This window comes from Vulpes lagopus, chromosome 14 (genome assembly GCF_018345385.1).
Source record: "Vulpes lagopus strain Blue_001 chromosome 14, ASM1834538v1, whole genome shotgun sequence".
Classification (NCBI taxonomy): domain Eukaryota; kingdom Metazoa; phylum Chordata; class Mammalia; order Carnivora; family Canidae; genus Vulpes; species Vulpes lagopus.
The window spans coordinates 20,588,899-20,614,628 of NC_054837.1; the positions used below are offsets into that span (position 1 = coordinate 20,588,899).

Below are 25,730 nucleotides of genomic sequence, written 5' to 3' on the forward strand. Positions count from 1 at the left end.
TCGCCTCCCCTTTAGAGTTTCTGCCGTGCAAGCAGGTGGCGCCGCAGAATCTCATCCATAAACTGGCTGTTCAGAACAGCAGGACAAGTTTCCTATCAGTGGCGCATACGGATGTCTACTTCAGGTCCCTGCAGTTCATGTCTTTGTACATTTACAGTTTCTTTCTCCTTCTCTTTATCTCTATCTACCTATCTACCTACGCACCTACCAGAACATAGCACACCACTGAATTGTTTAAACAAATGCAAAACTACGTTTCTAGCAGCGCCTGGGTGACTGTCAGTTTAGTGTCAGACTCCTGATTTTGGCTAGGGTCGTGATTTCAGGGTTGTGAGATTGAACCCCACGCTGGGTTCCATGCAGGGCTTGGAGTCTACATGAGATTCTTTCTACCCACTCTCACCCTCCTAAAAAAATTAGGTAAATAAAAAACCCGACCAATGTTTCTAGAGGAAATACACTACACTCCATTTCATTTGGGGGACACCAGGCACATATCCTGGCCTATAGGGAATTCCCCCTCAAAACCAAAATTGGATTCTTACAGAGTGTGACAGCAGCTGTCTAAATACACCTGTCATTCCAGGCTGTTAAGTTCCAATTCCATCATGAAGTCTTTATGATGAAATCTTCCCCATCATTTGAGCTAAAAGTGATAGCTCTCTTTCCTCTGAAGTCTAGACTCCTTTATTTGACAGCTGTTTTATCTACTGCATTGTCTTGTATTTTTAATTCCTTTACAAGCATGTCTCACCTCTGACAAGACTATCGGCTCCTAGAGGGAACAGGCTCTATTCTACAACCTGTGGCATAGAATAAACAGTTACTGAATAAATGATTAATGCCTATTGCTTTCCAGAAGACAGGTACAGGCACGTCAGGAATCTGGTCTTCACAATGGCCAATTCTGCCCTACCTTTTTTTTTTAAAGATTGGTTCCTATTCTGGGGAGAGAGAGTGAGTGTGAGCGAATGTGCTCAAGGGAGGGAGGGGCAGAGGAAGAGGGAGAAAGTTAAGCAGACTCTGTGGTAAGCCCCCCTCCCCACCCCCTCCACCCCACCCCCGCTCAACATGGGGCTCCATCTCATGACCTTGAGAATGCGACCTGGGCCAAAACCAAGTGTCAGATGTTTAACCACAGCGCTGCCCAGGTGCCCCTCTGTTCTACTTGAGTAAAAGTATCCTGCAGCCAGATATCAGGAGGCTGCCTTGGAAACGTGTGCAACAGGTATCTACAATAGCAAACGGCTGAAAGTATGAATGAGTCAGTGCAAAATGGTTGTGGCTAACAGCATGTTGCTGTTTATCTCATGCTTGTATGTGCCAGACAATTTACAAACCTCTCTAATCCTCACAACTATTCTGTGAAGAGATGGGCTCTGAGATGTGCTGTGACTTACCCTAAATCTCAAAGCTTTTAGGGATAGAGCCAGGATTTCAAAGCTAGCATTTGAGGCGCCTGGCTGCCTCAGTTCGTACAGTATGCAACTCCTGACCTCAGGGTCATCAAGTCCATGTTCTTTTGACATCACCACACTTAATTCTTAGCTCCTGGAAAAACAACTCAAAATCTGAGTTGAATATTCCATGAGCTGTTCAGGGATCTTCCCTGCGGCCTTGTTTATAATGAAAAATCATAACATGAAGACTTACCAACAGCAGAGTGGTTCAATTGCAGTATAACCTTATGACAACCTACGATACCACGCAACTGTTAAAAGAACGTTCAAGCATGTTGTAAAAAAGGCCAACGTTCATACATATATGTGCTTGCACAGGCACAGAAATTCATTGAAAGACACCAATTAATTCATTCATCAAGTATTTTTTGAGCCTCTTAACGTGTCCAAGGACCTTAATTAATAACAAGGGTTACCTGTGAGGAGTGAGTCTGAAGGAAAAACAGTAACTTGTACTTTTGGGTAAGCTTCTGCATATTTGGTTTCTTTAACCACGAGCATTAGTTTTTAGAACCTCAAAATAAAAATGATGAAAGGAGTAGAAATATTCAACAGGTACTTGACTGGCAAGGGATAGGGGCCATAAGGAACTTCGAAATCTCTGCAATTCTCTAATCAGAACGGCAGCGGGAGCATCGCACTTTTAGGGCAGGTGGGAATTTAGAGCGGGGAAAAACGAGCTGATGAGAAGCCCAATCCCGTTTAGCTCCTGGCAGCCCAGGTCTTCCTAACCACACGCTTTCGGGACGTGACTGCGTGGGCGGTGTGACACCGCAGCCGAGGGAGCTGCTGCTTCGGGCTCCGGGCGCCGCTCGCCCCGGCGGGCTTCTGGAGCTGCCCTCCGCGCTCCTGCACCGAGGCGGCTCGGGCCGCGCGGGTCACCGGCGTAAGGTGCGGGTCAAAGGCCACACTCCTCTCTCGCTCTCGCTCCGCTCCGCTCCGCAGGCGACTCCGCCCTGCCAAGCCGGCCGGCGAGGGGCCGCCCGGCGCCCAGTCCGCGGCCCGCGGCCCGCGACCAGCGCCCCGGAGGCGGCGGAGAGTCCGGGGCCCGGGGCCGCCCCGCCTCCTCGGTCACTGGGCGCCGGTCCCTCCGTCTCCGCGGCGCCTGCAGCTCTCGAAGATGAAGGAGCCAGGCTGTCGCGGGCCACGGCCGAGCTCCTCCGGCGCTCTCGGCGTCCTCCGACGCCCCGCGGCCGCCAGCGGCTGCGCCCATGTCCCCCGGACAGACGCAGGCCAGGCAAGCCCGCGCCCGCGGGGCTCCGCCTGGGCGCCTGCGCGCCGGGCGAGCGCGGAGAGGGCGCGGCTGGCCGCGCTGCGGCTGCGCAGAGGCGGTGTCAAGCGCTGCGCCTGCGCACTAGCGGGGCGGGGCGGGAAGGAGGGAGGCGGTGGCAGCGGCGGCGGCTGTTGAAGAGGAGGAGGAGGAGGAGGAGGAGGGGGAGCGGAGGGAGGTGTTTCTGTCAGTTCCGGCTGTTTGTTCGGGAAGTGGATCCGCCGCTGCCGAAGCAGCCGGGAGGGAGCTGCGGATCGCGAGGCCAGCACCGACCCCGCCCGCCCGCGCGCGCCTCCCCCGCCCGCCATGGCCCGGGACTACGACCACCTCTTCAAGCTGCTCATCATCGGCGACAGCGGTGAGGGCCGCGGCGGCCGGAGGCGGCGTGGGCCCTGCCGGGCGCGGCCCGCGGGGGCCTCGGGGCGGGCAGGCGGGCGGGGAGGTGCCGGCCCGCGCGGGGCGGGGCTGCCGGGCGGCCGCTGGCCCGAGGGGCGCGCCGAGGGGCTGAGGTTGGGGCGCCCGGCGTCGGAGCGGAGGGCAGGGCGCGCGGGGCGCGCAGGGGTCGGGCTGGGGCGCCCGGTCCTCCTGCCGCGCCTGCCCCTGCCTCACGTGTGACCTTGGTCAAGTCCCGCGATGTCTGGAGTTGGACAGACCCGGGTTCGAGTTGTGGGACTACCAGCTTCCTCACTCCGTGACCTTGGGCAAATTGTTTAGCCTTTCTGAGCCTCGGTTCCCTCATCTGTGAAGTGGGGACCTGCCTTGCTGGGTGGTATGACTCTGTGATGAGATAAAGCTGGGAAAGTGTTCAGCGCCCAGCCTGGCGTAAAGTCAGCCGTAGGTAGATGCTAGCTACTGGTGTGGTTGTTAGTGCTCATTGTAAGCCTCAGTTTCTTCCTCTGTCAAATGGAGATAATCCCGGAACCTGTCTCATGGGATTACCTCGCACAGGGCCTGGCACATTCCTGCTGAATTATCATCTGTATCGTTCTGTTTCCCTATCCGTAAAATGGAATAATAGTAGGCAGGATCTGCCTTATGGGGCTGACGGAGTATTCAGTGAGATAATGCACACATAGTGTTGGGACGAGTGCCCACACGTAGTGAGTGCTCAGTACGTGCTCGCTCTACGGTATTCTAGACGGGTGTTGGAGGTGGGTCAGCCAATAACACAAAAGGGCTTTGACCATATATATGCTCTGGGAGAGCTCCTAGCTGAGTGCACTGCACCTTCTCCACGGCCTGGTGCAGTGTCCTGCACCCAGTAGGCACCTAAAACACATCTAATGAATGAATGAGTGAATGAATGTTAAGTATCCCTAGAAAAGATAGGTTGGTTTCTGGGAGAGGGTGGAGGGTTTTAGAGGTGTTTGTGGCAGGTAAGCTGGTTTATGAGGTGATCAGGAGGTCAGGGAGGCAGGCTCTGGGAGGTTTATGGGAGCATAGCTGAGGTGCTGGGATTATATGATGGGGAAGGAGGCTTGGGAGCATGCCACGTTTATAGACCAGACCTGAGTTGAGTATGGGCAAGGGAGTCACAGGACTGAAGGCCAGGTTGGTGGTGGAGCCCATGGATTGTTAAGGAAAGAAGGGACCAATCACAGGGGTTGTAAGACCCTGATGGAGTGTTGGGTGATGGCCATGGAAGTGAGTGGGTTTTGGTCTCACTGTGAAGCTAGATTGGGATGTGGTTGGTGGTTTGGATCCGGTGAAGGACGGCTGAGGTTTCTGCGGTTCCTGGTGGAAGGGAGAGGTAAGGGGAAAAGTTAGGGGCCGACGAGGGAGATGCAGAGTAGCTGTGGTCAAGGAAGGAGTTAGATGGGTGGAGGGTGGATTCGTTGTGGTTTGAATGAAAGAAAACCAGACAAGCTGTGTAGATTCACCCTTGGAGGTGGACTCTGGCATTCCTCAGTGTCCCAAGACTTATGCCTTTATAGGATTTGATTTTAGCCCCGGCCGTGGTTCCCAGGGACTTGACATTAGGGTAGTTTCTCTCCTTTTGGAGTTAAAGTAAGCCCGCCAAGGTCAGGGCCCTTAGCCCTCTGCAAGACATCTAGGGCTTGTGTGTTGATATCCAAAACTGAAAAGCATAAACTCTGCAAGGAGATGCAGCTTGTTGGCTTTTCTCCTCTATAAAACCCAGGGGATGGTTCTGGTCCACCCCACCCCCCCGCCCCCACCTTCTCAAAGTCTGTTTTGCCGGGTATATTGATTTCTCACTGGGAAGTCAGGTGTGGGAGAAGACTTGTTAAGTTCCGTGGCTGGCTCCTAGTTCAGTCTGCACTTGTAGAACCACGTCGGGTGCGGGAGTCAGCTGGACCCTCGTGAGACTGGGAGATGGTAGCCAGGAAGCTCAGACCAAACTTGGCAGCTGAGCGAGGAGGCGAACGTCGGACACTGCCCCAGACTGGCTCCTTACGTGGAGGCTTTCTGAAGGTTTTTCAAATGATTTCACAGACACTCTCCTCTGATTCTCACCTGCTGCCTGTGCATTTTGTCAAAAAGGAAACTGAGGCTCAGAGGAGCTGACTGACTTGCCCAAAGTCATACAGCTCATCCCAGGCAAAGCTTGGAGTTAATGCACATTGGTGCTATGCATGAGCAGCTGGTGTCAGGCCTGGCGAAGGGGGGCCCTCAATGAATATTCGTTTCTTTCTTTATGAATCTAGAGTTCTTCCCACTCTGCCACATTGTACAAGCTTCTGGAACACGTTCCCTCAGCTTTTGCAGCTCTTCCTTATGGCTAAAGTTCTCTACTTTCTCCTGTGCTCTTCTGACATTAGCTCGGGTATAACAGCATTTCATCTGATCTCTAGGGCCAGCCATCCTTATTCTTAGAACCTGGAGATTGGAGTGGCCATCAGAGAACTAGTTAAAGCCTTTCACTTTACCGATGAGTGAGCTGAGGCTCCGAGAGAGGAAGTGACTTGTCTGAGGTTGTACAACGAATGGGTGGCTGAGCCAGGATTAAAATTGCAAATGCTTTACTCAAAGGTCTAAGGGTCTTCAGCAGTCTAGAACTGAAGTCCAGATGAGTGAGGGACTAACTATAGCCCAGGGGAGGAGCCGGGCCGGGGTGGGGACTTTTGTGGGGGCTTTTTGAGGACCAGAGCACCTGTGTAGGCCAAGAAGCAGGGAGCAGGGGAGAGCGGTGATGGCTGAGAGGGGCATGCATGGTGTTTGTGGGTAAATCTGTCTCCTGGCTGCCAGGAGGCCTTGGGTGCTGGGGCCTGTACTCTTTGCTGGGTAGAAGGTGACGGGGCTGGACTAGTTGGGTCTCATGCTACGTATGGCCCTTGCAAAGCCTTTGACTTCAGCTGCGGTGAAGGTAGATTGGTACCTATCACTTCCTGTCTTAGGCCAGTGCTGTGGGATAAATGGAAGCAGCTTGTTTTCCTGAGGAGGCCTCTTCCAAGGATATTTGGGAGATGTCATGTCTCAGGGTGGGCTTCTCTTCCTTTCAAAGGAAAGAGCAGTGCCGGAGGTTGGTGTCAGGTCAGAGCAACAGTTACTGTGGTGGCTGTAGTGGTCTTTCTGCAGCCTGGTGGTTTTCAGCAGCTCTGCAGAGCAGCGGGGGGAGGGAGGGGACTCGGAGAGGCCAGGTTGGAGGGCACACTGCTGCTTCATTGCTTCGTGCAGAGAAAACACCTCCCCCTTACCTCTTATTTTTTATTTTATGTATTTTTAGAGTGAGAGAGAGCAGTCAGGGAGGGAGGGGGCAGAGGGAGAGAGAGAATCCTAAGTAGGTTCCATGCCCAGCAATACAGGGCTCAGTCTCATCCTGAGATCATGACCTGAGCTGAAATCAAGAGTTAGACACTTAACTGACCCAGGCGCACCCCCCTTACCTGTTTTAGATCTATGGGATTCAGATAAAATTTAATTTTAAAGAAGGACTGTGCTGCTCCCTGAAAGTTTGAAAACTACTGTTTTGGCTTCTGTGAATGCCGCGGTCATAGCATTAGATGGCATAGCTGTCAATGTGATTTGTGTTGTCCTAAATTCATTAAACCGTGTTTTGCTGGTGTCTCCTAAGTGCCGGGCCCAGCTTCCAGCACTGTAAATGTCCAGGGTGAGGAAGGAGCGATCTCCTTCCTAGGGGAACTCCCAACTAGTGGCCCAGACACAGCTTTTAGCTGAGTAAGCGGACCCAGAAGGCTCCAGGAGGAAGCCAAGGATCCGGCAGGCCCGATGGGGTGTTGGCACTGGGCAGAGCTCTGTGAGGGACCCAGCCCAGGGCCTGGGCTCTCCTTCACTCGGCAGGAAGCCTCGCAGAGGCGGCAATGAGGAAGTGCCTCTGAGCAAGAGCTTGCAGGTACTGTGGGCGCAGCACCCGTCTGCCCAGAGCCGCACCCCAGCCTCTGTTGGGGGAGTAAGCCCCAGGTTCACTCCATGAAGCAAGTTCTTCTGGGTTATCCCCAGACAGCTCACTCATTGGAGAAGTCCCCGGAAGAGATCCTCAGAGAGGACTGGCCAGAGAGGGTGTCTGGGATTGGTCAGGTTTAGAGAAACAGCAGGGGAAGGGGGCGGTCATAGCGCCCTCTCAGGAGCTGATGAACCTTGTGGGCTTCTCCCCACAAATTTGCACTTAGCTTGGAGGCTCTTGAGACCCTAGTTTAAGATCTCATGTCTAGCAGTGGTAGCACTGCTGCTCTGAATCAACAGGAGTGAGATGAGGAGCCCTTTCGGCATCTTTTTATTCCACTTCCTGAAACAGACACAGGAAGACTCCCCTCGCAGTATGTACTGGAGAGAGCTGTAGAGCCCTGGGGTAGACTGCCCTGGATTCACAGCTCAGCCCCACGCTTCCCTGCCGAGGGCCCAAAGGCCAGCTGCTCAGCCTCCCGTAGAGCTCAGGTGCCTGCCACACACACAGCTCTGTGTGTACAGATTCTTTCCTTCTGTGGTTGGGTTACCCAGTTGGCCTTAGGGCTGGCAAGGATAGGGGATGGGATGGGGGAAACAAGGCAGGGGCCCCGGCTAAAGCTGCTAGTCTGGAGGTAAAGAGAAGCCAAGCTTATAGGGTTCTGCTCATCCTTGGGTCAGGTTGTGTCAGGGGGTGCCGTGGTAAGTGAAGTCGTCTGAGCACATGTGAGCTGTTGGGCTGACAGATGTAAGGCAGACAGCCCCTCCTCACCAACCCAGCTGGCAGTGACATTGGCAGGGGGAAGATGGCTGGCAGTTGGTTTGTGTTGTCTGGGCCTCAGTTTTCTCACCTGCAAAATGGCCTTGATCAAGAGTCCCTTCCAGGTCCACAGTTCCTCGTGTGATGCTGTACACAAACTGCAGCTCCACACATGGTGTACACTTTTCTAGGAACTGTGTGTTTTATTATTTATTTATTTATTCATTTTTGAAAGATTTTTATTCATGAGAGACACAGAGAGAGGAGGGGGGCGGGGGCAGAGACACAGGCAGAGACACAGGCAGAAGGCAGGCCCCACGCAGGGAGCCTGACATGGGACTTGGTCCCAGGACTCTAGGATCATGCCCTGGGCTGAAGGCAGGCGTCAAACTGCTGAGCCACCCAGGGATCCCCAGGACTGTGTGTTTTAGACATGCTTTGGAATCCGTATCATTTGGTTGACCTTTCCCTTGCTTTTTTTTCTGTCATCTGGTGTCTCCCTCTGGGTCTGCTCAGCATAGGGCCTGGCCACGAGCCCCTTTCTCATCTCATCATGCGGGACTCAGGGGCAACTTCTCTCCCTTCCGGACAGAGGCAAAGGTCAGACACTGGGTGGGAGAGATGCTCTCAGCATGTGGCCGGTCGGGGAGATAAGCAGCATTGAGGTGGGAGATGGGTCTGCTGAGCTTCTTAAGAGTTAGCATTTGGGTGCCATCTCCCTGGAGGACAGGGTGAGAGGGAGGGACTTGTGGCCCCTCTCATCTCCTGCTTTCTTTCCTGCAGGTGTGGGCAAGAGCAGCTTACTGTTACGTTTTGCAGACAACACTTTCTCAGGTGAGTGTGCCCCTGGGGTGCTGCTGGGCTCTTGGGTTTGAGATCCCTTTACCTGGTGCCTTTGCCTGATGTCTGTCTTATTTAAAAAATCCTTTTGTAGGCCCATCCCTTTTTCTACCCGGAGACTTTCTGTGCCCCATTGTTAACTTTTTTTCCCTTCCTTAAAATATTACGAGTTAGTACATGCCTGGGTAGAATTTCAGACAGGCAGACTCCGAGGTGGAGAGAGAAAGCTGTCCCTTCACCTGCTTCTACTCTGGTGCCTTTGTGGCCACTGTTCGGCGCAGTGCGTGGCTCCTGCTGTTTTTTCAACTCCACATGCAGTGGGTTGGGAACTGGCCTTCCCCTCAGCACATCACGGACCATCCTTCCCCATCTCTAGCAGACCTCTGGTTCTGATCTGCATCATTTACCAGCAGTGCTCTCGATATGTGCGTACTTTCTGGCTGCTTCTATTTTAAGTTATGCATTACTTGGGATGCGTCTTATGTTTATCTTTGTATAGAAGTGGAGTTACTAGGTCAGGGGGTAAATGCATTTGAAACTGCCAACTTGCCTTTCAAAGAAGCTGTGCTAAGTGACACTCCCACTGAAGGGCTCAGAAGTGCTCCTTGTCAACTCTGATCCATGCTGCGTCTTAGTCTTCATGTTTGCTAAGCCGATAGGCAGAAAGTGCTATCATATAAATTTGCATTTTCCTGATCCCCGGTAAAGTTGGACCTGTTTTTGTTGAATACATCAGGTTCATCGTAGAGCTTTTGAGTTGGCTTGGCCTCTCTGATCAAGGACCAAATATGACTCTGTCATCGGGATTCCGTGTGCTGTGCTTGACCATCGAGCTACAGTTAGGAAGCAGTTACATGGCGAACACTTCCCTCTTGGTGAAGTGGGCCACTGGTGGTGTGATGGCGGAAAGAATTATCTGTCCCCTGTGCCCCTGAGCATGGCTAAGCCTCAGCCTATTTGGAAAATGGGACCACTCAGCGTAGGGTTATTGTGAGGATTACCGGAGATGCCCGTGTTCTCTTGCCTGGGCGAAGGAGTCCCTTCAGAAGTGGCAGCCAGCTGGGCGCGGTGGCGCACGCCTGTATTCCCAGCTACTCGGGTGGCTGAGGCAGGAGGATCGCTTGAGCCCAAGAGTTCTGGGCTGTAGTGCGCTATGCCAGTTGGGTGTCCGCACTAAGTTCGGCATCAATATGGTGACCTCCCGGGAGCGGGGGACCACCAGGTTGCCTAAAGAGGGGTGAACCGGCCCAGGTCAGAAGTGGCAGCTAGGGCTTGTTGCTATTCTGTTCCGTTCAGGGGTGGTAACTACTGGGCAGCTTCCTCAGACTCGGGATCCCCGCTCTTCCTCCTGGTGTCCCTCGTGTTCCCCGGCCCAGTGGCTTCCAGCTCTGGTCTCCCCATGTGCTCTCTTTCCTTTCCGTTCCTACCGCCAGTGTCTTAGTGGAGACCGTCGTAGGTTCTGGCCTGACACGTCATGGCAGCTTCTGCCCACCCTGTACCCAAAGCTCTGTTCACCTTGTCAGTACAGACCTCTAAGGCCTCCTCACGTGAGTGGAGTTTATATCAGTTTCTCCATGTGGTCATCACGGATGCTGGGGCCCCATGCTTCCTTGTGGAAGGGGCTGCTGTGCATGTAAGGATGTTGAGCTGCAGCCCGGGGCCCCACCTGCTAGAGGCTGGTAGCTCTGCGCCCCCTGCCTTCTCTCGGCCTTGGAAATGGTACCTGTTCTTTCAAGTGAGGCCCATGTGTGACTTCCTCCCCAGAGCCTTCCTGGATCTCCACCCTTCTGTGAACTTTGAGCCCTCCATACACTCCGTATGGTCGGGAGGGCTGTGTGTTTCTGCAGCACTGTGTTCTCGTTACACAGTAAGCCCCAAACAGTGGGAATGCGAGTTGTTGGTCAGCCTGGGCGGGACTAGGACATTGGCTAGATCTTCTCTTCCGTCTTTCACACAGATGCCCGAGCGAACTGTTTACAGCACAGCTCAGGCTCTGATTCAGACCCTTCACTGCCACTCTGCCACAACCAGAGAAAGTCCCAGCTTGCCAAAATGGTACAAAGGCCCTGAGACCTGGCCTCGGGGCTCCCCATCTGCTTCCCACCACATGCTTGACCTCACATGACCGCCACCCCCCAACCCCCTCAGCCTCCCCCATTGCTATTTTTGCTATCATCTCCTCTTCCCGGAGCAGTGTTTTCCAAAATACAAGTTGTGACATGTGTGTTAGGAAGTAAATGTTGTGGGTCATTACAGTGTTGGGTATAGCCCAGGAAGCAAACCCCCACAATGTGTGCTGGGGGACCCAGGACTCAGGCCACTGCTGACACATCTGCCCTGGCCCTTCTAACGAAAGGAGCCTGTCCCCTCCCCTGTCTCATCCTGGTTTAATTTCCTTTGTGGTGCTTCTCACTCCTGAAATTGTGGTCTTTATCACTTTGTGTCATTGTGTCCTGTCTCACCCTCACCTCCACTGCGGGCACCACTGGGGTGTGGACCTTGTCTTTCTTGCTCAGGGCTGTGTCCCTGAGACCTCGAACGTGCTGGGTGCAAAGAGTGAGTGGGGAGGGATGGCAGAGGCTGGGGTCACCTGTGCGGGTGCAGATGCGTCCGATCGGGGCGCCCTGGTGGCCTTGCTAATGTGTGTATGTATGTGTGTGCATGTGTGTGCGCGTGCATGTGTGTGCGTGTGTGTGTGCGCGCAGGCAGCTACATCACCACAATCGGAGTGGATTTCAAGATTCGGACTGTGGAGATCAATGGGGAGAAAGTGAAGCTGCAGATCTGGGACACGGCCGGGCAGGAGCGCTTCCGCACCATCACTTCCACGTGAGTCAGGCTGGCCCACTCCCATTCTGACCCCTTGCCACCTACATTTGGATGCAGTGTCGGGTGTCCCAAGTCATAGCAATGTCCCTGGGGTGGGCCCCTGAGCCGTCAGGAGAGGCACTCCTTGCCACAGAGTGGCTGGTGTTGTGTGAAAGGAGGAGGTGATGAGGTAGGCTGCAGCCCACAGGGGCCAGTGGCGGGGTGCCTGGCAGGAGAGTACGAGTCAGTCTTCAGTTCCCCTCTAGCCTTCAGTTCCTTTGTAGGCAAATGGGAGCATGGTGATGCTGCCTACCTAGATGGTCACATACTTGGTGAGTGCTTCTTGTTAGGGGCCAGCTGTGACAGCCAGGGTTGGCGTGCAGGCTCCTGTCACCTGGAGGAGGCTTCTCTCCTTTGAGAGGCTAGGAAGGAGTACTGGTACATAGGAGGCCATTGGGAGGCCTCTCCTCTGCCTCCCCAAAGCCATTTACCCAGAACCGGGCTCACCCAGTGGGCTGCCCTCTTTTGCTGCTCCAGCATCTTTGTGGTTTTCAGCTGTAAATGGGGGAGCCCCGCTGGAGCCCCAGAGAGCAGGAGTCCTGGGGAGGGGCTCTTGGTTCCTGTGCTGTTAATAGAAAAGCTTCCAGGAAAGAGGAGGGCTTTGAAGGCAGACAGCTTAGAATTTATATTTTTGTTCTACTGTGTGACCTTGGGCGGTTGCCTAAATTCTCTGTGCTTTGGTTTTCCAGAGGGTTTCTCCTTAGGATTTGCTTTAATGCTCAGTCCTCTGTGCCAGTCCTTCACACAGATGATCTCATTGAGCTCTGCAGTTGGAACTATTATTTTCCCCATTTTACAGGTGGGGGGGACTTCTGAGAGGGGTCCTCCCAGTGAGTAGCAAAGCCTGAGCTCCACACCGTGGCGGGTGCAGACTAGGAGTCAGTGTCTGGCCTGCAGTAGTTGCTGCTTTGGTAGGCCTCTCCTTTGCCTCTTCCCAGAAGTTCCTGTGTGACTGGAGGCTCTTGGGGAAGTGGCGTGGAAATTTCGGCATGGAAATGGGACAGACCCCAGGCTGGCTGCCCATCCTGTGGCTTGTGAGGATCTGCTGAGGGGTGAGAAGCCCCTACAGTGGTGGCTGGGAGTGTTGGGGGATGTTATTGGGGGTGCTGCTGTGCAAGGAGAGGGGTGAGGCCAGAGCTGCCCTGGTTCAAGCGGCTGGAGCCTGAGCAGCCCCTGAGCGGGTCAGCTGGGTCAGCTGGGTCAGCTGTGGGGAGCACATTTGTGCCGTGGCCTGTGCTTCCCTGAACTCCGCGGGTCCCCAGGCTTGGGGGCTGCCCAGTGCAGCTCTCCGTGGCTTCTTGCTGATGAGCTCCCTGAGTCCTTTTGTGTCTTAGCAGCTGCCAGCAAGTCCTTGGGGAGGGCAGCTGCTCAGAGGCTCCTTGCGGGAGGATGGACGTCACGGGCAGCGCAAGCATCCAGACCTGAACAAGACCTCTCGTCTGTGTCAGGAGGTCTGGACACTGACCCCAGACATCCTTCCTCTGAGCTGCGACTGTCACTGACGATTTTACCTGTTTGTTTCACTGAATCCCAGATAAAGAGTCCTGTGATTATTTCCATTTTATGGATGAGAAAATTGAGGAGAAAATTATGGAGAGAGGGTAAAGTGACTTAGTTTGGTTTGTAAGTTACATGTTGAATTCAAGTTCGTTTGATGCCAAAGCTCTTGCCTTCTGGTTCAGCCTTCTGCTCTCTGTAGTCCCCACCTTGAGGGACTGGGGCCGAGGCTGATGCTCTGGTGTCTCCTATGGGCTAAAACCACTCAGGGCATTCAGGGTGGCTGAGCATACTGGGCCCATGGCCATGAAAAGGGCTTTTTGCAGGGCGGTTTGTCGGGGTGCAGAGGAGCCCGTGGCAACCTTGAGGTCAGCTTCTTTTGGAGCAGGGAGGGAAGAGGGTGAAGCACCTCCTTCGTTCTTTTGGGGACACTGGAATAGCTCAGCTACCTGAGGGCAATATGTGTGTGTTTGGGGTGCTCGAGGAGGGGGCATGCTGCACAGTGGGGGTCTGTGGGCACAGGCTCAGCCCTTGCTGGCCATCTTGCCTGTCTTGGGGAAGCTGAGGAAGCTCCATCTTGTGGGTCCCCGCTCTGCGCTTCATGAGGCAAGAGGCACTGCACACGCCATGCGAGGGGTCATGGAAAGACTTGACGTCCTGTGTGGGTGGCTGGTGAGGAAGGGAGTCTTGAAAGAGTTTAGGAGTTGTTCTCAGGGGTTGGGGCAGTCGGGGTGGAGTAGTATGGCCTTTTGTGATTCAGGGCATTAAAAGAGAAACTAAAACTGCATCCTGCCCTGTTGTTACCCTGTTTCTTCTCTGTAGCTGGGGTTTGCTGCCCCTGAGAGGTGTGGCTGGGGTGCAGGCTGGGGAGGAGGGAGGAGTGAGGTGCCAGATGGTGGGCAAGGGAAGCCCCTTGGAGCCTTGGCCCTGGCCTGGGAGTCAGACCCAGACATTGTGACTTCAGCACAGTCACTCCCTTCAGCCTCATGTCCTCACTGGTGAAATGGCGACCTTCGTGTCCGTCATAGCAGGTTGCTTCAGATGAACAGGCAGTGGATATGAAGTGCTGGGCGCTGTGCCGGGCACAGAGCTGAGCACAGGTGAGTGTGTGTGATTACTGGTGGCGGCGGTGACAGGAGGCCCAGAAACACCAGTGACCCCCTTGTCAGAGCTCTGAGCCCCCGGTCTCGTCCTCAAACTATTCTCGCTCTCTGGTGAAGTCCCTTTCAGCACTTCTTGGCATTCTCAATGGTCTTCAACATAGGAGAGCTTGGCGATGTGTGCCTCTGCCTGCACTACCTTTGCCAGCAGGGGACAGTCACTTGTCGTCCTGGTCCTGGTGTGCACTCCTGCCCAGTTGCGTGATGACCTGGTGCTCCGGGCAGCAGCTGGTTCTGAGGGCCTGGCACCTGCTCAGCTTGACAGTCTGGGCTCCCAGGGCAGGGACAACATGTCCCCAGCAGGCAGAGCCCGGGCAGAATGAAGCCCCTGGGACCCCAGCGGGCTTCTGAGGGGCGGAGAGACGGGGTAGGGGACACCAACTGGGCTAGGCCCCCCGGGCACGGCACGGGCTGCTTCTGCCCGCAGCCCTGACAGCCGGCTTGGGAAAGCTGCCTTGACGCTGTCCCTTGGTTTTCTTACACTGGTGTCAGGGGCCCCGGCTTGTCACTGAACGAATATTAATAATGGTAAAGAGCCACCATTCCTTGACTGTTGACAGGCCCTTGTGAAAACATAAGTTATCTTCTTTATTCCTCGCAACTGTCCCAAAAGCTAGGACTGATACATCCGTTTGATAGCTGAGGAAGGAGGTGCGCTGAGGTGCGTGCAGTAACCTTCCCGGGCTCCCACCGCCTTGCAGAGATGGTGCCCGGTAGCCTTTGTCCTGTGACTGGGTGTAGAAAGCAAGAGTGGCCAGAGCGCCGACGAGCTAGTGGTGAGAAGATGGCTGCACCCACGGCCTCCCCGGCTCCATCCTCACTAAGGCTCTGGTGCGGAGGGGCTGTTCCCCCACAGGCTTGAGGGCCCAGTAGTGCTCAGCCCTGCTAAACCTAAGGGGCGGGCGGGGTGCGTGGGGTCGATGTCCTCCAGCTGTCCCTCTGAACTGTAAATGAGTGGGGTCACGGTGTCCGGAGGGGAACGTTTACATCTTCCTGCCTTCCAGACCTTCTGGCTGACCTCACGCCATAGGGTCTGCACGTTTGGACGGTGGCACATCTGGGACACCTTCCTGGCTGGGACTGGATGCCCCACACCATTTTCATGCTCTCTCTGCCACCGGCGTGGATGAGCCCAGAGTGGCGGAAGGGAGGTGTCCACCTGCCCCCAGAGGAGTGAATGAGACGTTGGTGGGGCTTCTCAAATGGTGTGTCTTCTTGGAATGGCATTTTATAAAGCCTGGCTGGAGGAGAGAAAAATCTTTGAATGGTAAAACAAAGACAGTGAGAATATAGCATCAAATACAAAAATTACTTGCATATTAAACAAAACAAGAACTTCAAAGAAGTTTTGAGTTAGTGGCAGACTTGAACAACTTGACTTACCGCCTCAAAGGCAGTTTCTCATTCACTGGTGCCTTGGGCATGAGCGTGAGCAGCAGTGCTGTTGAGTGCTGGGCTGGGGCCTGGTTCCGGTATGTCCAGCCGGGGTCAGGTGGACAGATGCTGGGTGTCTTGCAGGAGAGCTTTCGCCCCATCACCATTTCCCTGGCCGCTCTCCGGATGTGGGCAGGCTGTGTCTTAGTGAAGGGGCTACTCTTGTCCAGGCTGAAGCTCTGACACAGATCCTGACCCTCCAGGTATTACCGGGGGACCCACGGGGTCATCGTGGTTTATGATGTCACCAGTGCCGAGTCCTTTGTCAACGTCAAGCGGTGGCTTCATGAAATCAACCAAAACTGTGATGATGTGTGCCGAATATTAGGTGAGGCTGGACCCCCTGTGGGGACGCTGGCCTGGAGGGTGGGAGGGGGGTGCTCCTGCAGGGCTGGGCTGACTTTGCTTTTTGCCTTTAAGTGGGGAACAAGAATGATGACCCCGAGCGAAAGGTGGTGGAAACAGAAGATGCCTACAAATTCGCAGGGCAGATGGGGATTCAGCTGTTTGAGACCAGCGCCAAGGAAAACGTCAATGTGGAAGAGGTGAGGTGAGGGCCCAGAGTGGGGGCAGGGAGGGAGCGGGGCCCACTGTGTGCAACCACCACAGCCCTCCTCTCCCCGCCTCTAGCCTGCCCAGAGCGCCCAGAGGGCTGACAGGAAACCTCTTAGTAGCTGCCATTTCTCGGTGCCTGTTGGGAGCCAGGCATCGTGCTCGGCCCTTAACGGGCGCTAGCTCACATCTCAGCCGTTCTCTAAGTCACCTCCATGTTTTATATGGGAAATTGAGGTTCTGGAGTGAGGACTATCACCCAGCTTGTAAGAAGCCAGGTCAAATGGAGACTGTAGCCCAGCTATGCAGGGTTCCCGCTCAGCCTTCAGCCTCACTGCCCACCCTGGCCCCAAGCCTTGGTACCCCTTCCTGCTCTCCGGGCTTTCCTTGGGGCCTTGGCGTCCCTGCAGACAGCTGGTTGCTTTCCCGTGGCCTCAAGAGTTCAGGTGGGCACTTGCTGCGAGGCCCCAGAGGCTCTTGGGGAGACCCGTCCCCCGTGGAGCAGCTGAGCCTCTGGCCAGGGGCAGCTTCCCTTCCACTCGGCCTGCTGGAAAATAGCTGGGAGTCTGTGGGAGAAAAGGGGACCTTTGGCCACAAGCCCGGGCTGGCCATGCTCGTAGCTTTGGGTGAGTCCTGTCCCACAGCGTGTGGAATCTGGAGACCCAGGGAAGCCAGGATCCCCCTCTGTGTCCTGGACACCCGACTGCATCATGGCAGGGAGCCCGGGTGCCTCAGAGTCAGGTTGGGATCACAGTACAGGCCTTTCTGTGTGACCTGAGGTGGTGACTTAACCTCTCTAGGTTGCACCTGTTCCTTCCTTAGATCAGGGTAGGGTGAGCGCCCCTGCCTCCTGGGTCGTGAGGGGTAAGTGGAGCAAATTACGTCAAATGCTTGACACCTTTCCTGGCACAGTGGAGGAGAGGCCTGTGGGTTGGGTTGGCAGGTGGAGTCCCATTGGATCCTGGCACCACAAGGACATCTTGGGGTAGGGTCTGGGGAAAGTTCTGCACAGGACATGTGGTGACATGGCATGAAGTGGGCAGGCTGTGGGTCCCTCTGGCCTGTCACCAGATCAGGGGCACCTTTATCTTGTCTGAAGATTCCAGCTGGAGAGGTTCTTTTTCTCTTTTTAAAAGAAAGACTGGAAAATCCCTGAGATTGATTTCTCTAAGACACAGCTCATGGAGCTTTGATGTTCTTTTTTGACTTTTTTTTGGAAAGGGTTTGAGAACATACATGCAAAACCCTCTCACGAGTAGAAATAGCAAATGGGACGCGGGGCCCGGGGAGGCAGCCGTGGCGGCCAGCAGAGACTCTGAGCTGGGTCTGAGGCCACCCCACCTCCTTCGTCCTCACAGATGTTCAACTGCATCACAGAGCTGGTCCTCCGAGCAAAGAAAGACAACTTAGCCAAACAGCAGCAGCAACAACAGAACGACGTGGTGAAGCTCACGAAGAACAGTAAACGAAAGAAACGCTGCTGCTAATGCCCCCCCAGCCCACTGCAGAGACTGCACTGCGGCCACTCCCCGGCCCGAGGCCCGCGGGGCTCCTCGGGGACAGTCTCAGTTTCGTGCCGTTATTTAAAGAATTCTCTCCACGTTTTTGTATCGGGAGGCGCCATCGGCACTTCCTCCCCTCCCCCTTTGAGTGCCAAGAAGGTGTTGGACGACCTGCCCTTCCCTTCTGGTGCCCCTGCCCCCGGCCAAGGCACCCGGGCCTGGCGAGGACGCTGCCAGCCGAGCGGACTGATTAACCAGAGTTTGTACATAATGTATATTGCTTTAACCAGCCGCATCACCCTCGTCCTGCTCTGGCTTTTGCCTCCTTAATGCCAGCCTGCTGCAATAGACCCTCCCCACCCCACCCCATCTTACTGCCAGCAGCTTCCTGAGGAGACAGGATCGAGTTCTAGCCACATCTTTTGTCAACCTGGGCTGGTGGAGTGGGCCTTCCACGTTCCTTGTTCTCTCCTACAGGCTGTCGGCTTCCTCTCCTGGCACGTAGGGTCTCTCCTCTCTCCGGGGCCTGTGCTGTGTGTCTTCCGAGTCCAGCTCCCTTCCCTCCCCCCCCTTCCCTGTCCCCTGCCCCCGTCACCATCCTGGCAGCTGGGGGAAACCTGGCCTTGAGGTAGGCCTGGGGCTTCCCATTAGAGGCCTAGCCTTTTGGCTTGCAGAAAGACTTGCTCCTGCCTTCTGGTCACCAGATTTCTTGTCCTGCCTTCTAGATGCCTCTGAACTACAACCCAGGGAAACCTTGGCTTTTAATTTATACCAACCTGTTTCAGTTCCAACAGAAAGGTAGGGGTGTGTTTGTGTAGGGATGGGGCTTGTAGGGGCACCGAGGAACATTATTTTAACATAAAATGAAGCCAAATCAAATGAATTAAGTTCCTTACATTTTCTCTTCCTGAGGTTTGGTTGGCACAGCAGCAAAAGTTGTGGCCTCCTCACTTTGGGTCCGTGTTTTTAGAAAAATTGAATGGCTTCCTGCCATTGTGGGGCTGGGCTCTCGGCAGAGCAGCCCTGCCTTCCTGGCCATTTCTTGGTGGGGAAGGAGAGCGGGCCTCCCACCCTCATCTGTGTCAGCAGAGGGCTTTCCCGGAGTTCCTGGGTCTCCGTTGTGGCACCAGGCCCCTCTGAATGTGAGGAGTGGGCGCTGGTGCTGGACCATGGGGACGCCACCTCGGAGTTGGACGGCAAGCAGCTTTGGATCACCGACAGAACTTTTTTAGTACAAAGGCAGCAGGAGGATTTCTTAGGGGGTGGGAAGGAATGGTGGCCGGGGCCAGGAGCCAGCCAGCTCTATCCCTGGTCCCCTGGGGGAAGAAACCAGGGTCATCTGTACTGGATTACTGTCCCCCCTCGGGACACTTCCACCATTCATCTTTCCCCTAAAAGGATCATGTAACCTGGGAATAATTTATTTCAACACCATGATGTTTTAGATTTCCTTTCCTAGGCGATTTCCAGGCAAAGCCCTGATTGGACAATCACATTACAGTTCACACTGCAGATTATCCCTCTTAACATTGTTGATGGGTTTTTAATCAATAAAAACTGGGGGTTTCTTCTGACCTGTCTCTCCACTTCCCCAGACTGCCAAAAGCCTGTGGTTCTCTGTGAGCCGGCCTTCACTAGAGCCACCTGGAGAGGTGGGGGAGCTCTGAGCCTGGGAAGCAGTGCTGTGGTGGAGGGTGGCCGTGGGGCCAGCCGACAGGCATTTTCTGACTGGCTGGGGGCCAGGAGCAAAAGTGTGGTTTCTCCATCCTCAGGGCTGTGCTGGGTGACCATAGGCCTGTGTAGGACGCAGAGAGCTTGAGACTCCTGGGGTGGGCGGCATACTCAACTCAGCATTCACGTGACATCAGTGTGGCAGTGCTTGCAAATTCAAGCAATAAGGGGAGAAGGGGTCCTGGAAGTTTCCAGCCCAGGCTAGAAGACACTATGGGTCTGGCAACTGGATGTCCAGACCCAGGTGGTGGGGTGATTTTGGTGACGACAGTGTCTGTCCCACTGAGTGTTACACGCATGAAGGGTGGGGGTGGGGGTGGGGGACTCAGGGCTGGGCTGACGTCCTGGTGGACCTGATGTGAAATTCCTGTCGAACAACAAAACTTTTAAATGGTTTGCTAGGATTATTTCTGTATTGAAAGTTTCTAATTATGCTTTTTAAAAAAAATACTAAAAATAAAGGTTCAAGCTGCCAAATTTTCTTCCAGGGTCTGTTTCCTCCAGCTGTGCTCTGGGTGGGCCTGCCTTCCTCCCACCCACTGTGTCCAGCACTTGTTTGTTCTGGTCTGAGTCCAGCACAGGTGCCTGTTGAAGCCCAGGGACACTTGGAGAAGCCAAACGTGTTTTCTCCACAGAAGGCTGGCCCAGGTTGAGGCCCCCACAACCCCGCCCCTGGTTGGATGCATAGGTTGGGAGCACGCGTGGGAAGATGCCAGGGGGAAGCGCCGTGTTTATTCTCTGCATGCCCGGAAGGATGCAGTGGAAGCTTTGCCTGCAGTGATTTCTTTCTGGCTCAAAGCCTGCCAAGCTGTGGGGCCTGCTCAAGCTTGGGGAGCAGCACTGGCAGGGCTGGCCTGTAGCTGGGCAGCTGTGGCCCTGGCAGGGCGCCCAGGGCCAGGGTGGGTGTGGAGGCAGTCCCCTAAGAGCTGTCCTGGACAGGATGCCTGCACCGTCCAGGGGAGGTGCCCCTTCCTGGCGGAGTCCACTCACTGGTACCAAGATAGGAGTGACCTCCCAACGCGTGGAGGCCTTACTACTGCTGCCGCTTCTTAGCCAGCTGGTGGTGGCTCGGATGTGCGCTGCATTCTGCCCATACAAGCCCTCTGGGTACCCAATGATTGATGCGGGAGGCTCTGTAGAAATTCATTTTATTCTTAGACTATTTTCAAAAGAAGCAGTGGTGCGCTGTTTTTCTAAAAATATGCCTTTATAGATTTATATATAATATGTATATTATAAAATCCATACACGTATTTACATGATTGCTACATACAAAATTACAGCACTGTGGTATGTACATATCTATAGGTACATTCTTTCCGCTCATCCCTGCTGTGCTTTTTCCCTTGGGAGGGAGGGAGATGATCCTTTGTAAAGCAGCTTTCGGGCTGGCTCAGCCCGGGGGTGCCTCTGAGTTGGGGCCTCAGCAGAGAGGGTGGAATGGCTGCTGAGGAAGGAGCAGAAGCAGCAGGTTGCAGGATTCATCCTTCTGCAGGCCTGGTGGGCAGTATCTGGTGGCATCCGCCCTCTGGTGCCAATGCTGCCCTTGAGGTGGAGGTGGCCAACTGCAGACCCCTCTGGGGCTGTTCTGTGGCCTGGACTTGCTTGGCTGAGCCAAGAACTTGTATGTGGAGGGGAGCAGGGGGCGGTGGGAAGAGGAGGAGACCCCCCTCCCAGCTCTGGCCCCATGAAGGGGAAAGGACTAGATGGCTAAAGCCTGCAGAGGGCCCATGAAAACACCGGCTGGCCTGAAGGCCAGGGAGGGAGAACAGGGGCGGCCAGGGCAGGGCCCTTCTTCCTCCTGAGCTTGGGACGGCGACAGCCAAGCCCCGGTAGAGCCCGTCGTGGTTAAATGCAAGAGAACGGCCCCAGCCGTCAGGCCCCTGCAGGCTGGGCCTCCTGCCGCACAGGCGCTCCGGGCAGAGGTGCATGCACAAGGGTGAGGAGCTGCCTCGCCTTACTCCCTGGGCCAGAGCCGGGGGGAGAGTTAGAGGCTCAGCCTCGGGCCGGTGTCCCGGAGGACCAGACCCCCCCCCCGCCGCAGCTCAGGCTAGCTGGGGGCCGCGACAGCCTCCTGAGGCATGCAGAGAACGGCCTCCATTCCTTCTGTTCCCCGTATTCCAAAACAGGAGGGCAGCAGTGCCTGGGGCTGGACGCGGGAGCCGCTGAGGGGTGGGTGGGGTGGGCTGCGATCCATCGCGTCTGAGCTGCAGAGCCCAACCGAGGGGCTGCGCTGGAGGCAGCCTGAGCCCCACTCAACAGCGATCCGTCGGGGAGCCCGGGCTGGGCATGGCCTGGCAGTGGGGACAGGGCTCCTGCCCGTCCCTCTGTCAAGGGCAACCTTCAGAGGCTGAGTGGGCCCTTCCGGACGACTCAGCTCTGGTGTGGGTGGGCAGTGCGGCCGCTGAGCCGGCCCAGGGGAGCCCTCGTGTGCCAGCATGGCGCGATGAGCCCTTGCACGCACCCTGCTTCAGTCACCTCTAGTCCACCCATCCTTGCTGGCCTGACTCCTCCCGACCTAAATTTTCCTGAAGAATGAGAAGAGCCTCTTGCCTTCGGTGGTGCTGGGCTCGTCCCCGCGTCCCATGCCCTGGGCCCCGGAGAGGGCAGCAGGCCGGCTCTGTTCCTTCAGGTGGGTGTCCATCAGCTGCCGGTCAATGACCCTGTGCATGTCATCCTGCGGGGGGCAGAACAGAGGGGCTGAGCAGGGCTCTGACCTGGTGCCAAGGGCAGCAAATGTCAGGGGGATGCCAGATGAGGATGGGATGGGATGAGATGACTGAATGGCTGCAGCCAGGTCAGCCCGAGCGAGAAAGCAGCGAGTGTAGACACGATGCCCGAACACAAGGGAGCCACACAGGAGCCACCGACACCTCCGTATCCTCAGGGCATGGGGCTTCTCCTTGCTAGCACGAGCTCCTTGGCTGACCCTGCCAATGGTCTATCCCTAAAAGCCCAGAGAGGGGCAGGCTCGGGGCCGAAGCTGATAATTCCCTGTCTCTACTCGGGCCTTGCTTGTGACGGGCTTCCTCCGTCCTGCCCCCTCCATCCCTTGGGGCCGGGTGTGCCTTTCCCTCGGCGTCCCTCCCCAGGCCCCAGGGCCACCTCTGCTTGCCAGCTCTCTAGTCCAAAGGGTCAGCCACAGGGGGCCTTTCTGGCCTCCTTGCCCCCTTGAAGTTCTACCAGGCTGCACCGCTGATGCCCAGGTACCACCGGCAGCCCCACGTGGCCAGGACACGGTTCCCTTGGTGCAGCCCTTGCCCACAACCAACCACATGCTGCAGGCCTCCCTGGGCATGGCTCCCACCTGTGGCACAGGCCACGGGCGTCACTAGCTAAGGGCCTGCCTTCCTCCTGCTTAGGCCCATATTCTTGCCTTCCTCACTGGGGTAGCACTTTTCCCCAATTTGTTAAAGTTGCCTAGAAAATGCCTCCCTCACCCCGACTGCCTTACAGCACAGCAGCTTTTACCCCACAGAGGGGCTTCTAGACAGAGCAGCTCCACTTACTCTCCCTTCTAGTTGTTAGATTCCAATTCTGCACAAGACTCCACTCGGCAAAGGCCTTCTGCCGCTAACAAAGGATGAAAGCTACTGCTGTAGAAATAGAAACGGCCCTGTCTAGTTAACATCAGCAGGAACGGAACACGCATCTGCCTGATTCCTTTACCCCTAAACTCAGTGGGCTCTGGATGCCCTGGTGAAGACACCAAACCTTGGCTGAACCCTGGGGTGTGTCAGCTGATCGTGTCCTGCTTGAGTGCTGGACAGTGGCTGAACTCTGGGCAGCCGCATGCTTGACAAGGCAGGAAGTGGGGCTGGCGCCCGCCCCCCATCCATCACCTCTTGCACTCACACCCACGCTCCTGCCACTCTGTAGGTTTCAGTGTGAAACAAAGGGACTTTCCTTACCCTGCACCAGGTAGCAAGAAGCCAGCATGGGCCTCTTACTCCTCCCCTCGTTCATGTCCTGCTCTCCTGGCTTCCTCTCCTCTTTCCTCACACTCCGCTTCTTTCCAGTGCCTTCCTCCTACTCACAGAAATGGGACACATGCTCTCTACCTCTGGTGTCCCAGTGCCAAATTCTGGGCACAGCACCCCGCACTTAGGACATGCTCAATAAAATCAGTTACATGGAACACTAGGAATGTTATAGGGTCCTTCAGAAAGAAACCCTTTCAGAGCACCCATGCTTTTTCTGGCACATTGCAAACTGTACCTTTTATACTTTAAAATTCATTAAGGCAATCCCACAAACTAGATCACCTTAGAACTTCAGACACACACACACGTGAACCGCTTATAATTCTACACCAGCCAGTACTTCTGTGGGCAAAACAGCCCATTCATGAGGAGACAGCACCAAGAGACCAGGGCTTAGCCAGTCAGAAACGGGTCGGCCTATCAAGCCCTGGCCTCCGTGCTGCACGCCCACTGGACGTGGCGGTGACGGGAGGAGGGCTGTGGGTGATGGCATGGCACACTGCACAGAGATGACGCCGGACGCCGGCACACACAACGTGGTGGGCCACAGGAAGGCGGGGGTGATGGCAGCAGGGGACAGGGTAGGTGGAATAGGGGCTCGATCTCACCTCAAAGGCAGGAGGGGTGTACAACTAAAGCTGTTGATACGGGAACTGAGAAAGGCCACTAGATCAGAAACCAAAGGAGCCAGATAGTAAAAAGCCCTGAGGAAGCAAACTGTAGCCGGGAGAGAAGAGAGAAGAACGGGCGGTAAGCCAGGGATTGACCAGCTGGTGGTAGGGCAGGAGCTGAGGAGCCAGGAACCATCTCCCTGAGGCTGAGGGGATGACACACACAAGTGCTCCTGCAGCCAGGCCGGCAGGGCCCTTGGAGGAACGGTCACCGCTAACCTGCCCGCCAGTGGAGGGCTTTTCATCTGTCTGCTTAGGATTGCGTGGGGAGAGACATGAATGGCTACACCCATATCCTGAAATTGTACGATGTGAACCTCACTAACAAAAAGTAGAGCCCTGGCCCAGTGGGGAGCTGTGCTGGGGATGGGGCGGCCTAGGCAGAGGGATTTTGAAAATGGTGGTCCTAGAGAGGACACATTGACTCATTTTCCCCCAGGGTAGTGCTCTTTGGAAAAAGGAAGCTGGCCTTCAAGAATGGGGAAGGGCAGTAGCTGCTGGCAACCCAGGGGCTGTGGAACTACAGACACCCCCAGCTGCGAATTTTTGTCCTGCCATATAGGGCTTCCTGGGCCCTTTGTGTTAACAGATGTTTCTTTCCAGCTAATTGAAACAAAGCTGAGACTACCAGCTGAAGGCAGCGCCTGCTCCAAACCTGGAGGGCACTGCAGCTCTAAGCGGCAGAGCCTGGGGCTCACTGCTCTGGACAGCACCCTCAGGCATTCTTCCCTGGGGGCTGAGGGAGCACAACCTCTGAATTTCACCAGGTGAAGGCGGGTTACTACTCACCCACTGGCATGGGACCCTCTCGTAATAAACTCTCTTTACACTCTGCCTGGGTTCAGAGACTGCTACCACAGTCTTGTCTTCCCTCACCCTGGGTCTCAGAGCTCTCCTTACCTGCCAAGCCTCAAGCTGCTGCGAGAGGTTCAGTTTCTGCTGAATGGCATCCAGCAACTGGCTGTTCAGAGACATCATATCCATCTTGCACTTGGCGAGTTCCAGCTCCACAGCATTCTTCCTGAAAACAGACCGGTCAGGGTGAGCATGGATGCCTCGTGCCAGAGGCATGTGATTCTCTACCTGGGGCACCTGGAGTCCACAGGATGAGGAAACAGGCTCTGACCAAACTCAAAACAAATAGGAACTGTGACAGTAACTAGGATGTTACTTGCAGAGAGCTGGAAAGTCCACAGCATGGGCTCACATCCATTTCCTTAACCGGTGTTAACAACGTGTAGGTGAAGGGACTATCTGTCCTCCCCGTGTCCCAGACGAAGAGGGGGCTCAGAAACAAGGATAGAGGAGGACTGGAACCCAGAGGACCTCAAAGGCCTCACAAGGCACTAAAGAGCTGCTAATCCTTTCCCAAAAGGCCAGTTCCCACAGGAGGTAGGGACCATGTCCTCCTGGTGCCCTTCTTTTCACTAGCAACCCCCCTCTAAAGGGATTGGGGATCTGTCCTAATGGTACACAGGTGTGCAAAGTAGCCACACAGAGGTGATGATCAAAGCTTAGCTAATCATAGTCGCCCACAATTTAGGACACCGGTGGTAAATTATGTGATGGGGCACAGTCTCCAGTAACAACCATGACACTGAATAGTCGCTCACAACCGGGAGATACAATGTATTGCTGAG

General features: G+C 55.3%; 2 protein-coding genes across 7 annotated transcripts in view; one reads left to right on the top strand and one right to left on the bottom strand.

The window, feature by feature from the left end:
* Positions 1-2,891: 2,891 nt before the first annotated feature.
* RAB35 (RAB35, member RAS oncogene family) lies at positions 2,892-19,913 on the top strand. Of its 2 annotated transcripts, XM_041728746.1 has the most exons (6): positions 2,892-3,088; positions 8,636-8,686; positions 11,398-11,521; positions 15,855-15,979; positions 16,072-16,196; positions 17,562-19,913. In XM_041728746.1, the coding sequence occupies exons 1-6, from the start codon at positions 3,037-3,039 to the stop codon at positions 17,688-17,690; spliced, it is 606 nt and encodes a 201-aa protein (XP_041584680.1). In that variant the 5' UTR covers positions 2,892-3,036; the 3' UTR covers positions 17,691-19,913. The 2 variants fall into 2 exon arrangements, with proteins under 2 accessions (XP_041584680.1, XP_041584681.1); XM_041728747.1 differs by lacking the exon at positions 16,072-16,196 and having other exon boundaries at positions 17,562-17,668.
* A 655-nt stretch (positions 19,914-20,568) lies between these two features.
* Positions 20,569-25,730, bottom strand: part of BICDL1 (BICD family like cargo adaptor 1) — a 108,900-nt gene continuing 103,738 nt past the window's right edge. For 4 of the 5 annotated variants that reach the window (XM_041728745.1, XM_041728742.1, XM_041728744.1 and 1 more), the window contains 2 exons: positions 24,991-25,111; positions 20,569-22,113 (listed from right to left, as the gene is read on the bottom strand). In XM_041728745.1, coding sequence (XP_041584679.1) covers positions 21,955-22,113; positions 24,991-25,111 — 280 coding nt within the window. In that variant the 3' untranslated portion in view covers positions 20,569-21,954. Of the gene's footprint in view, positions 22,114-23,906; positions 24,137-24,990; positions 25,112-25,730 lie in introns of those variants that run through there. The other variant, XM_041728743.1, reaches the window with a different exon arrangement.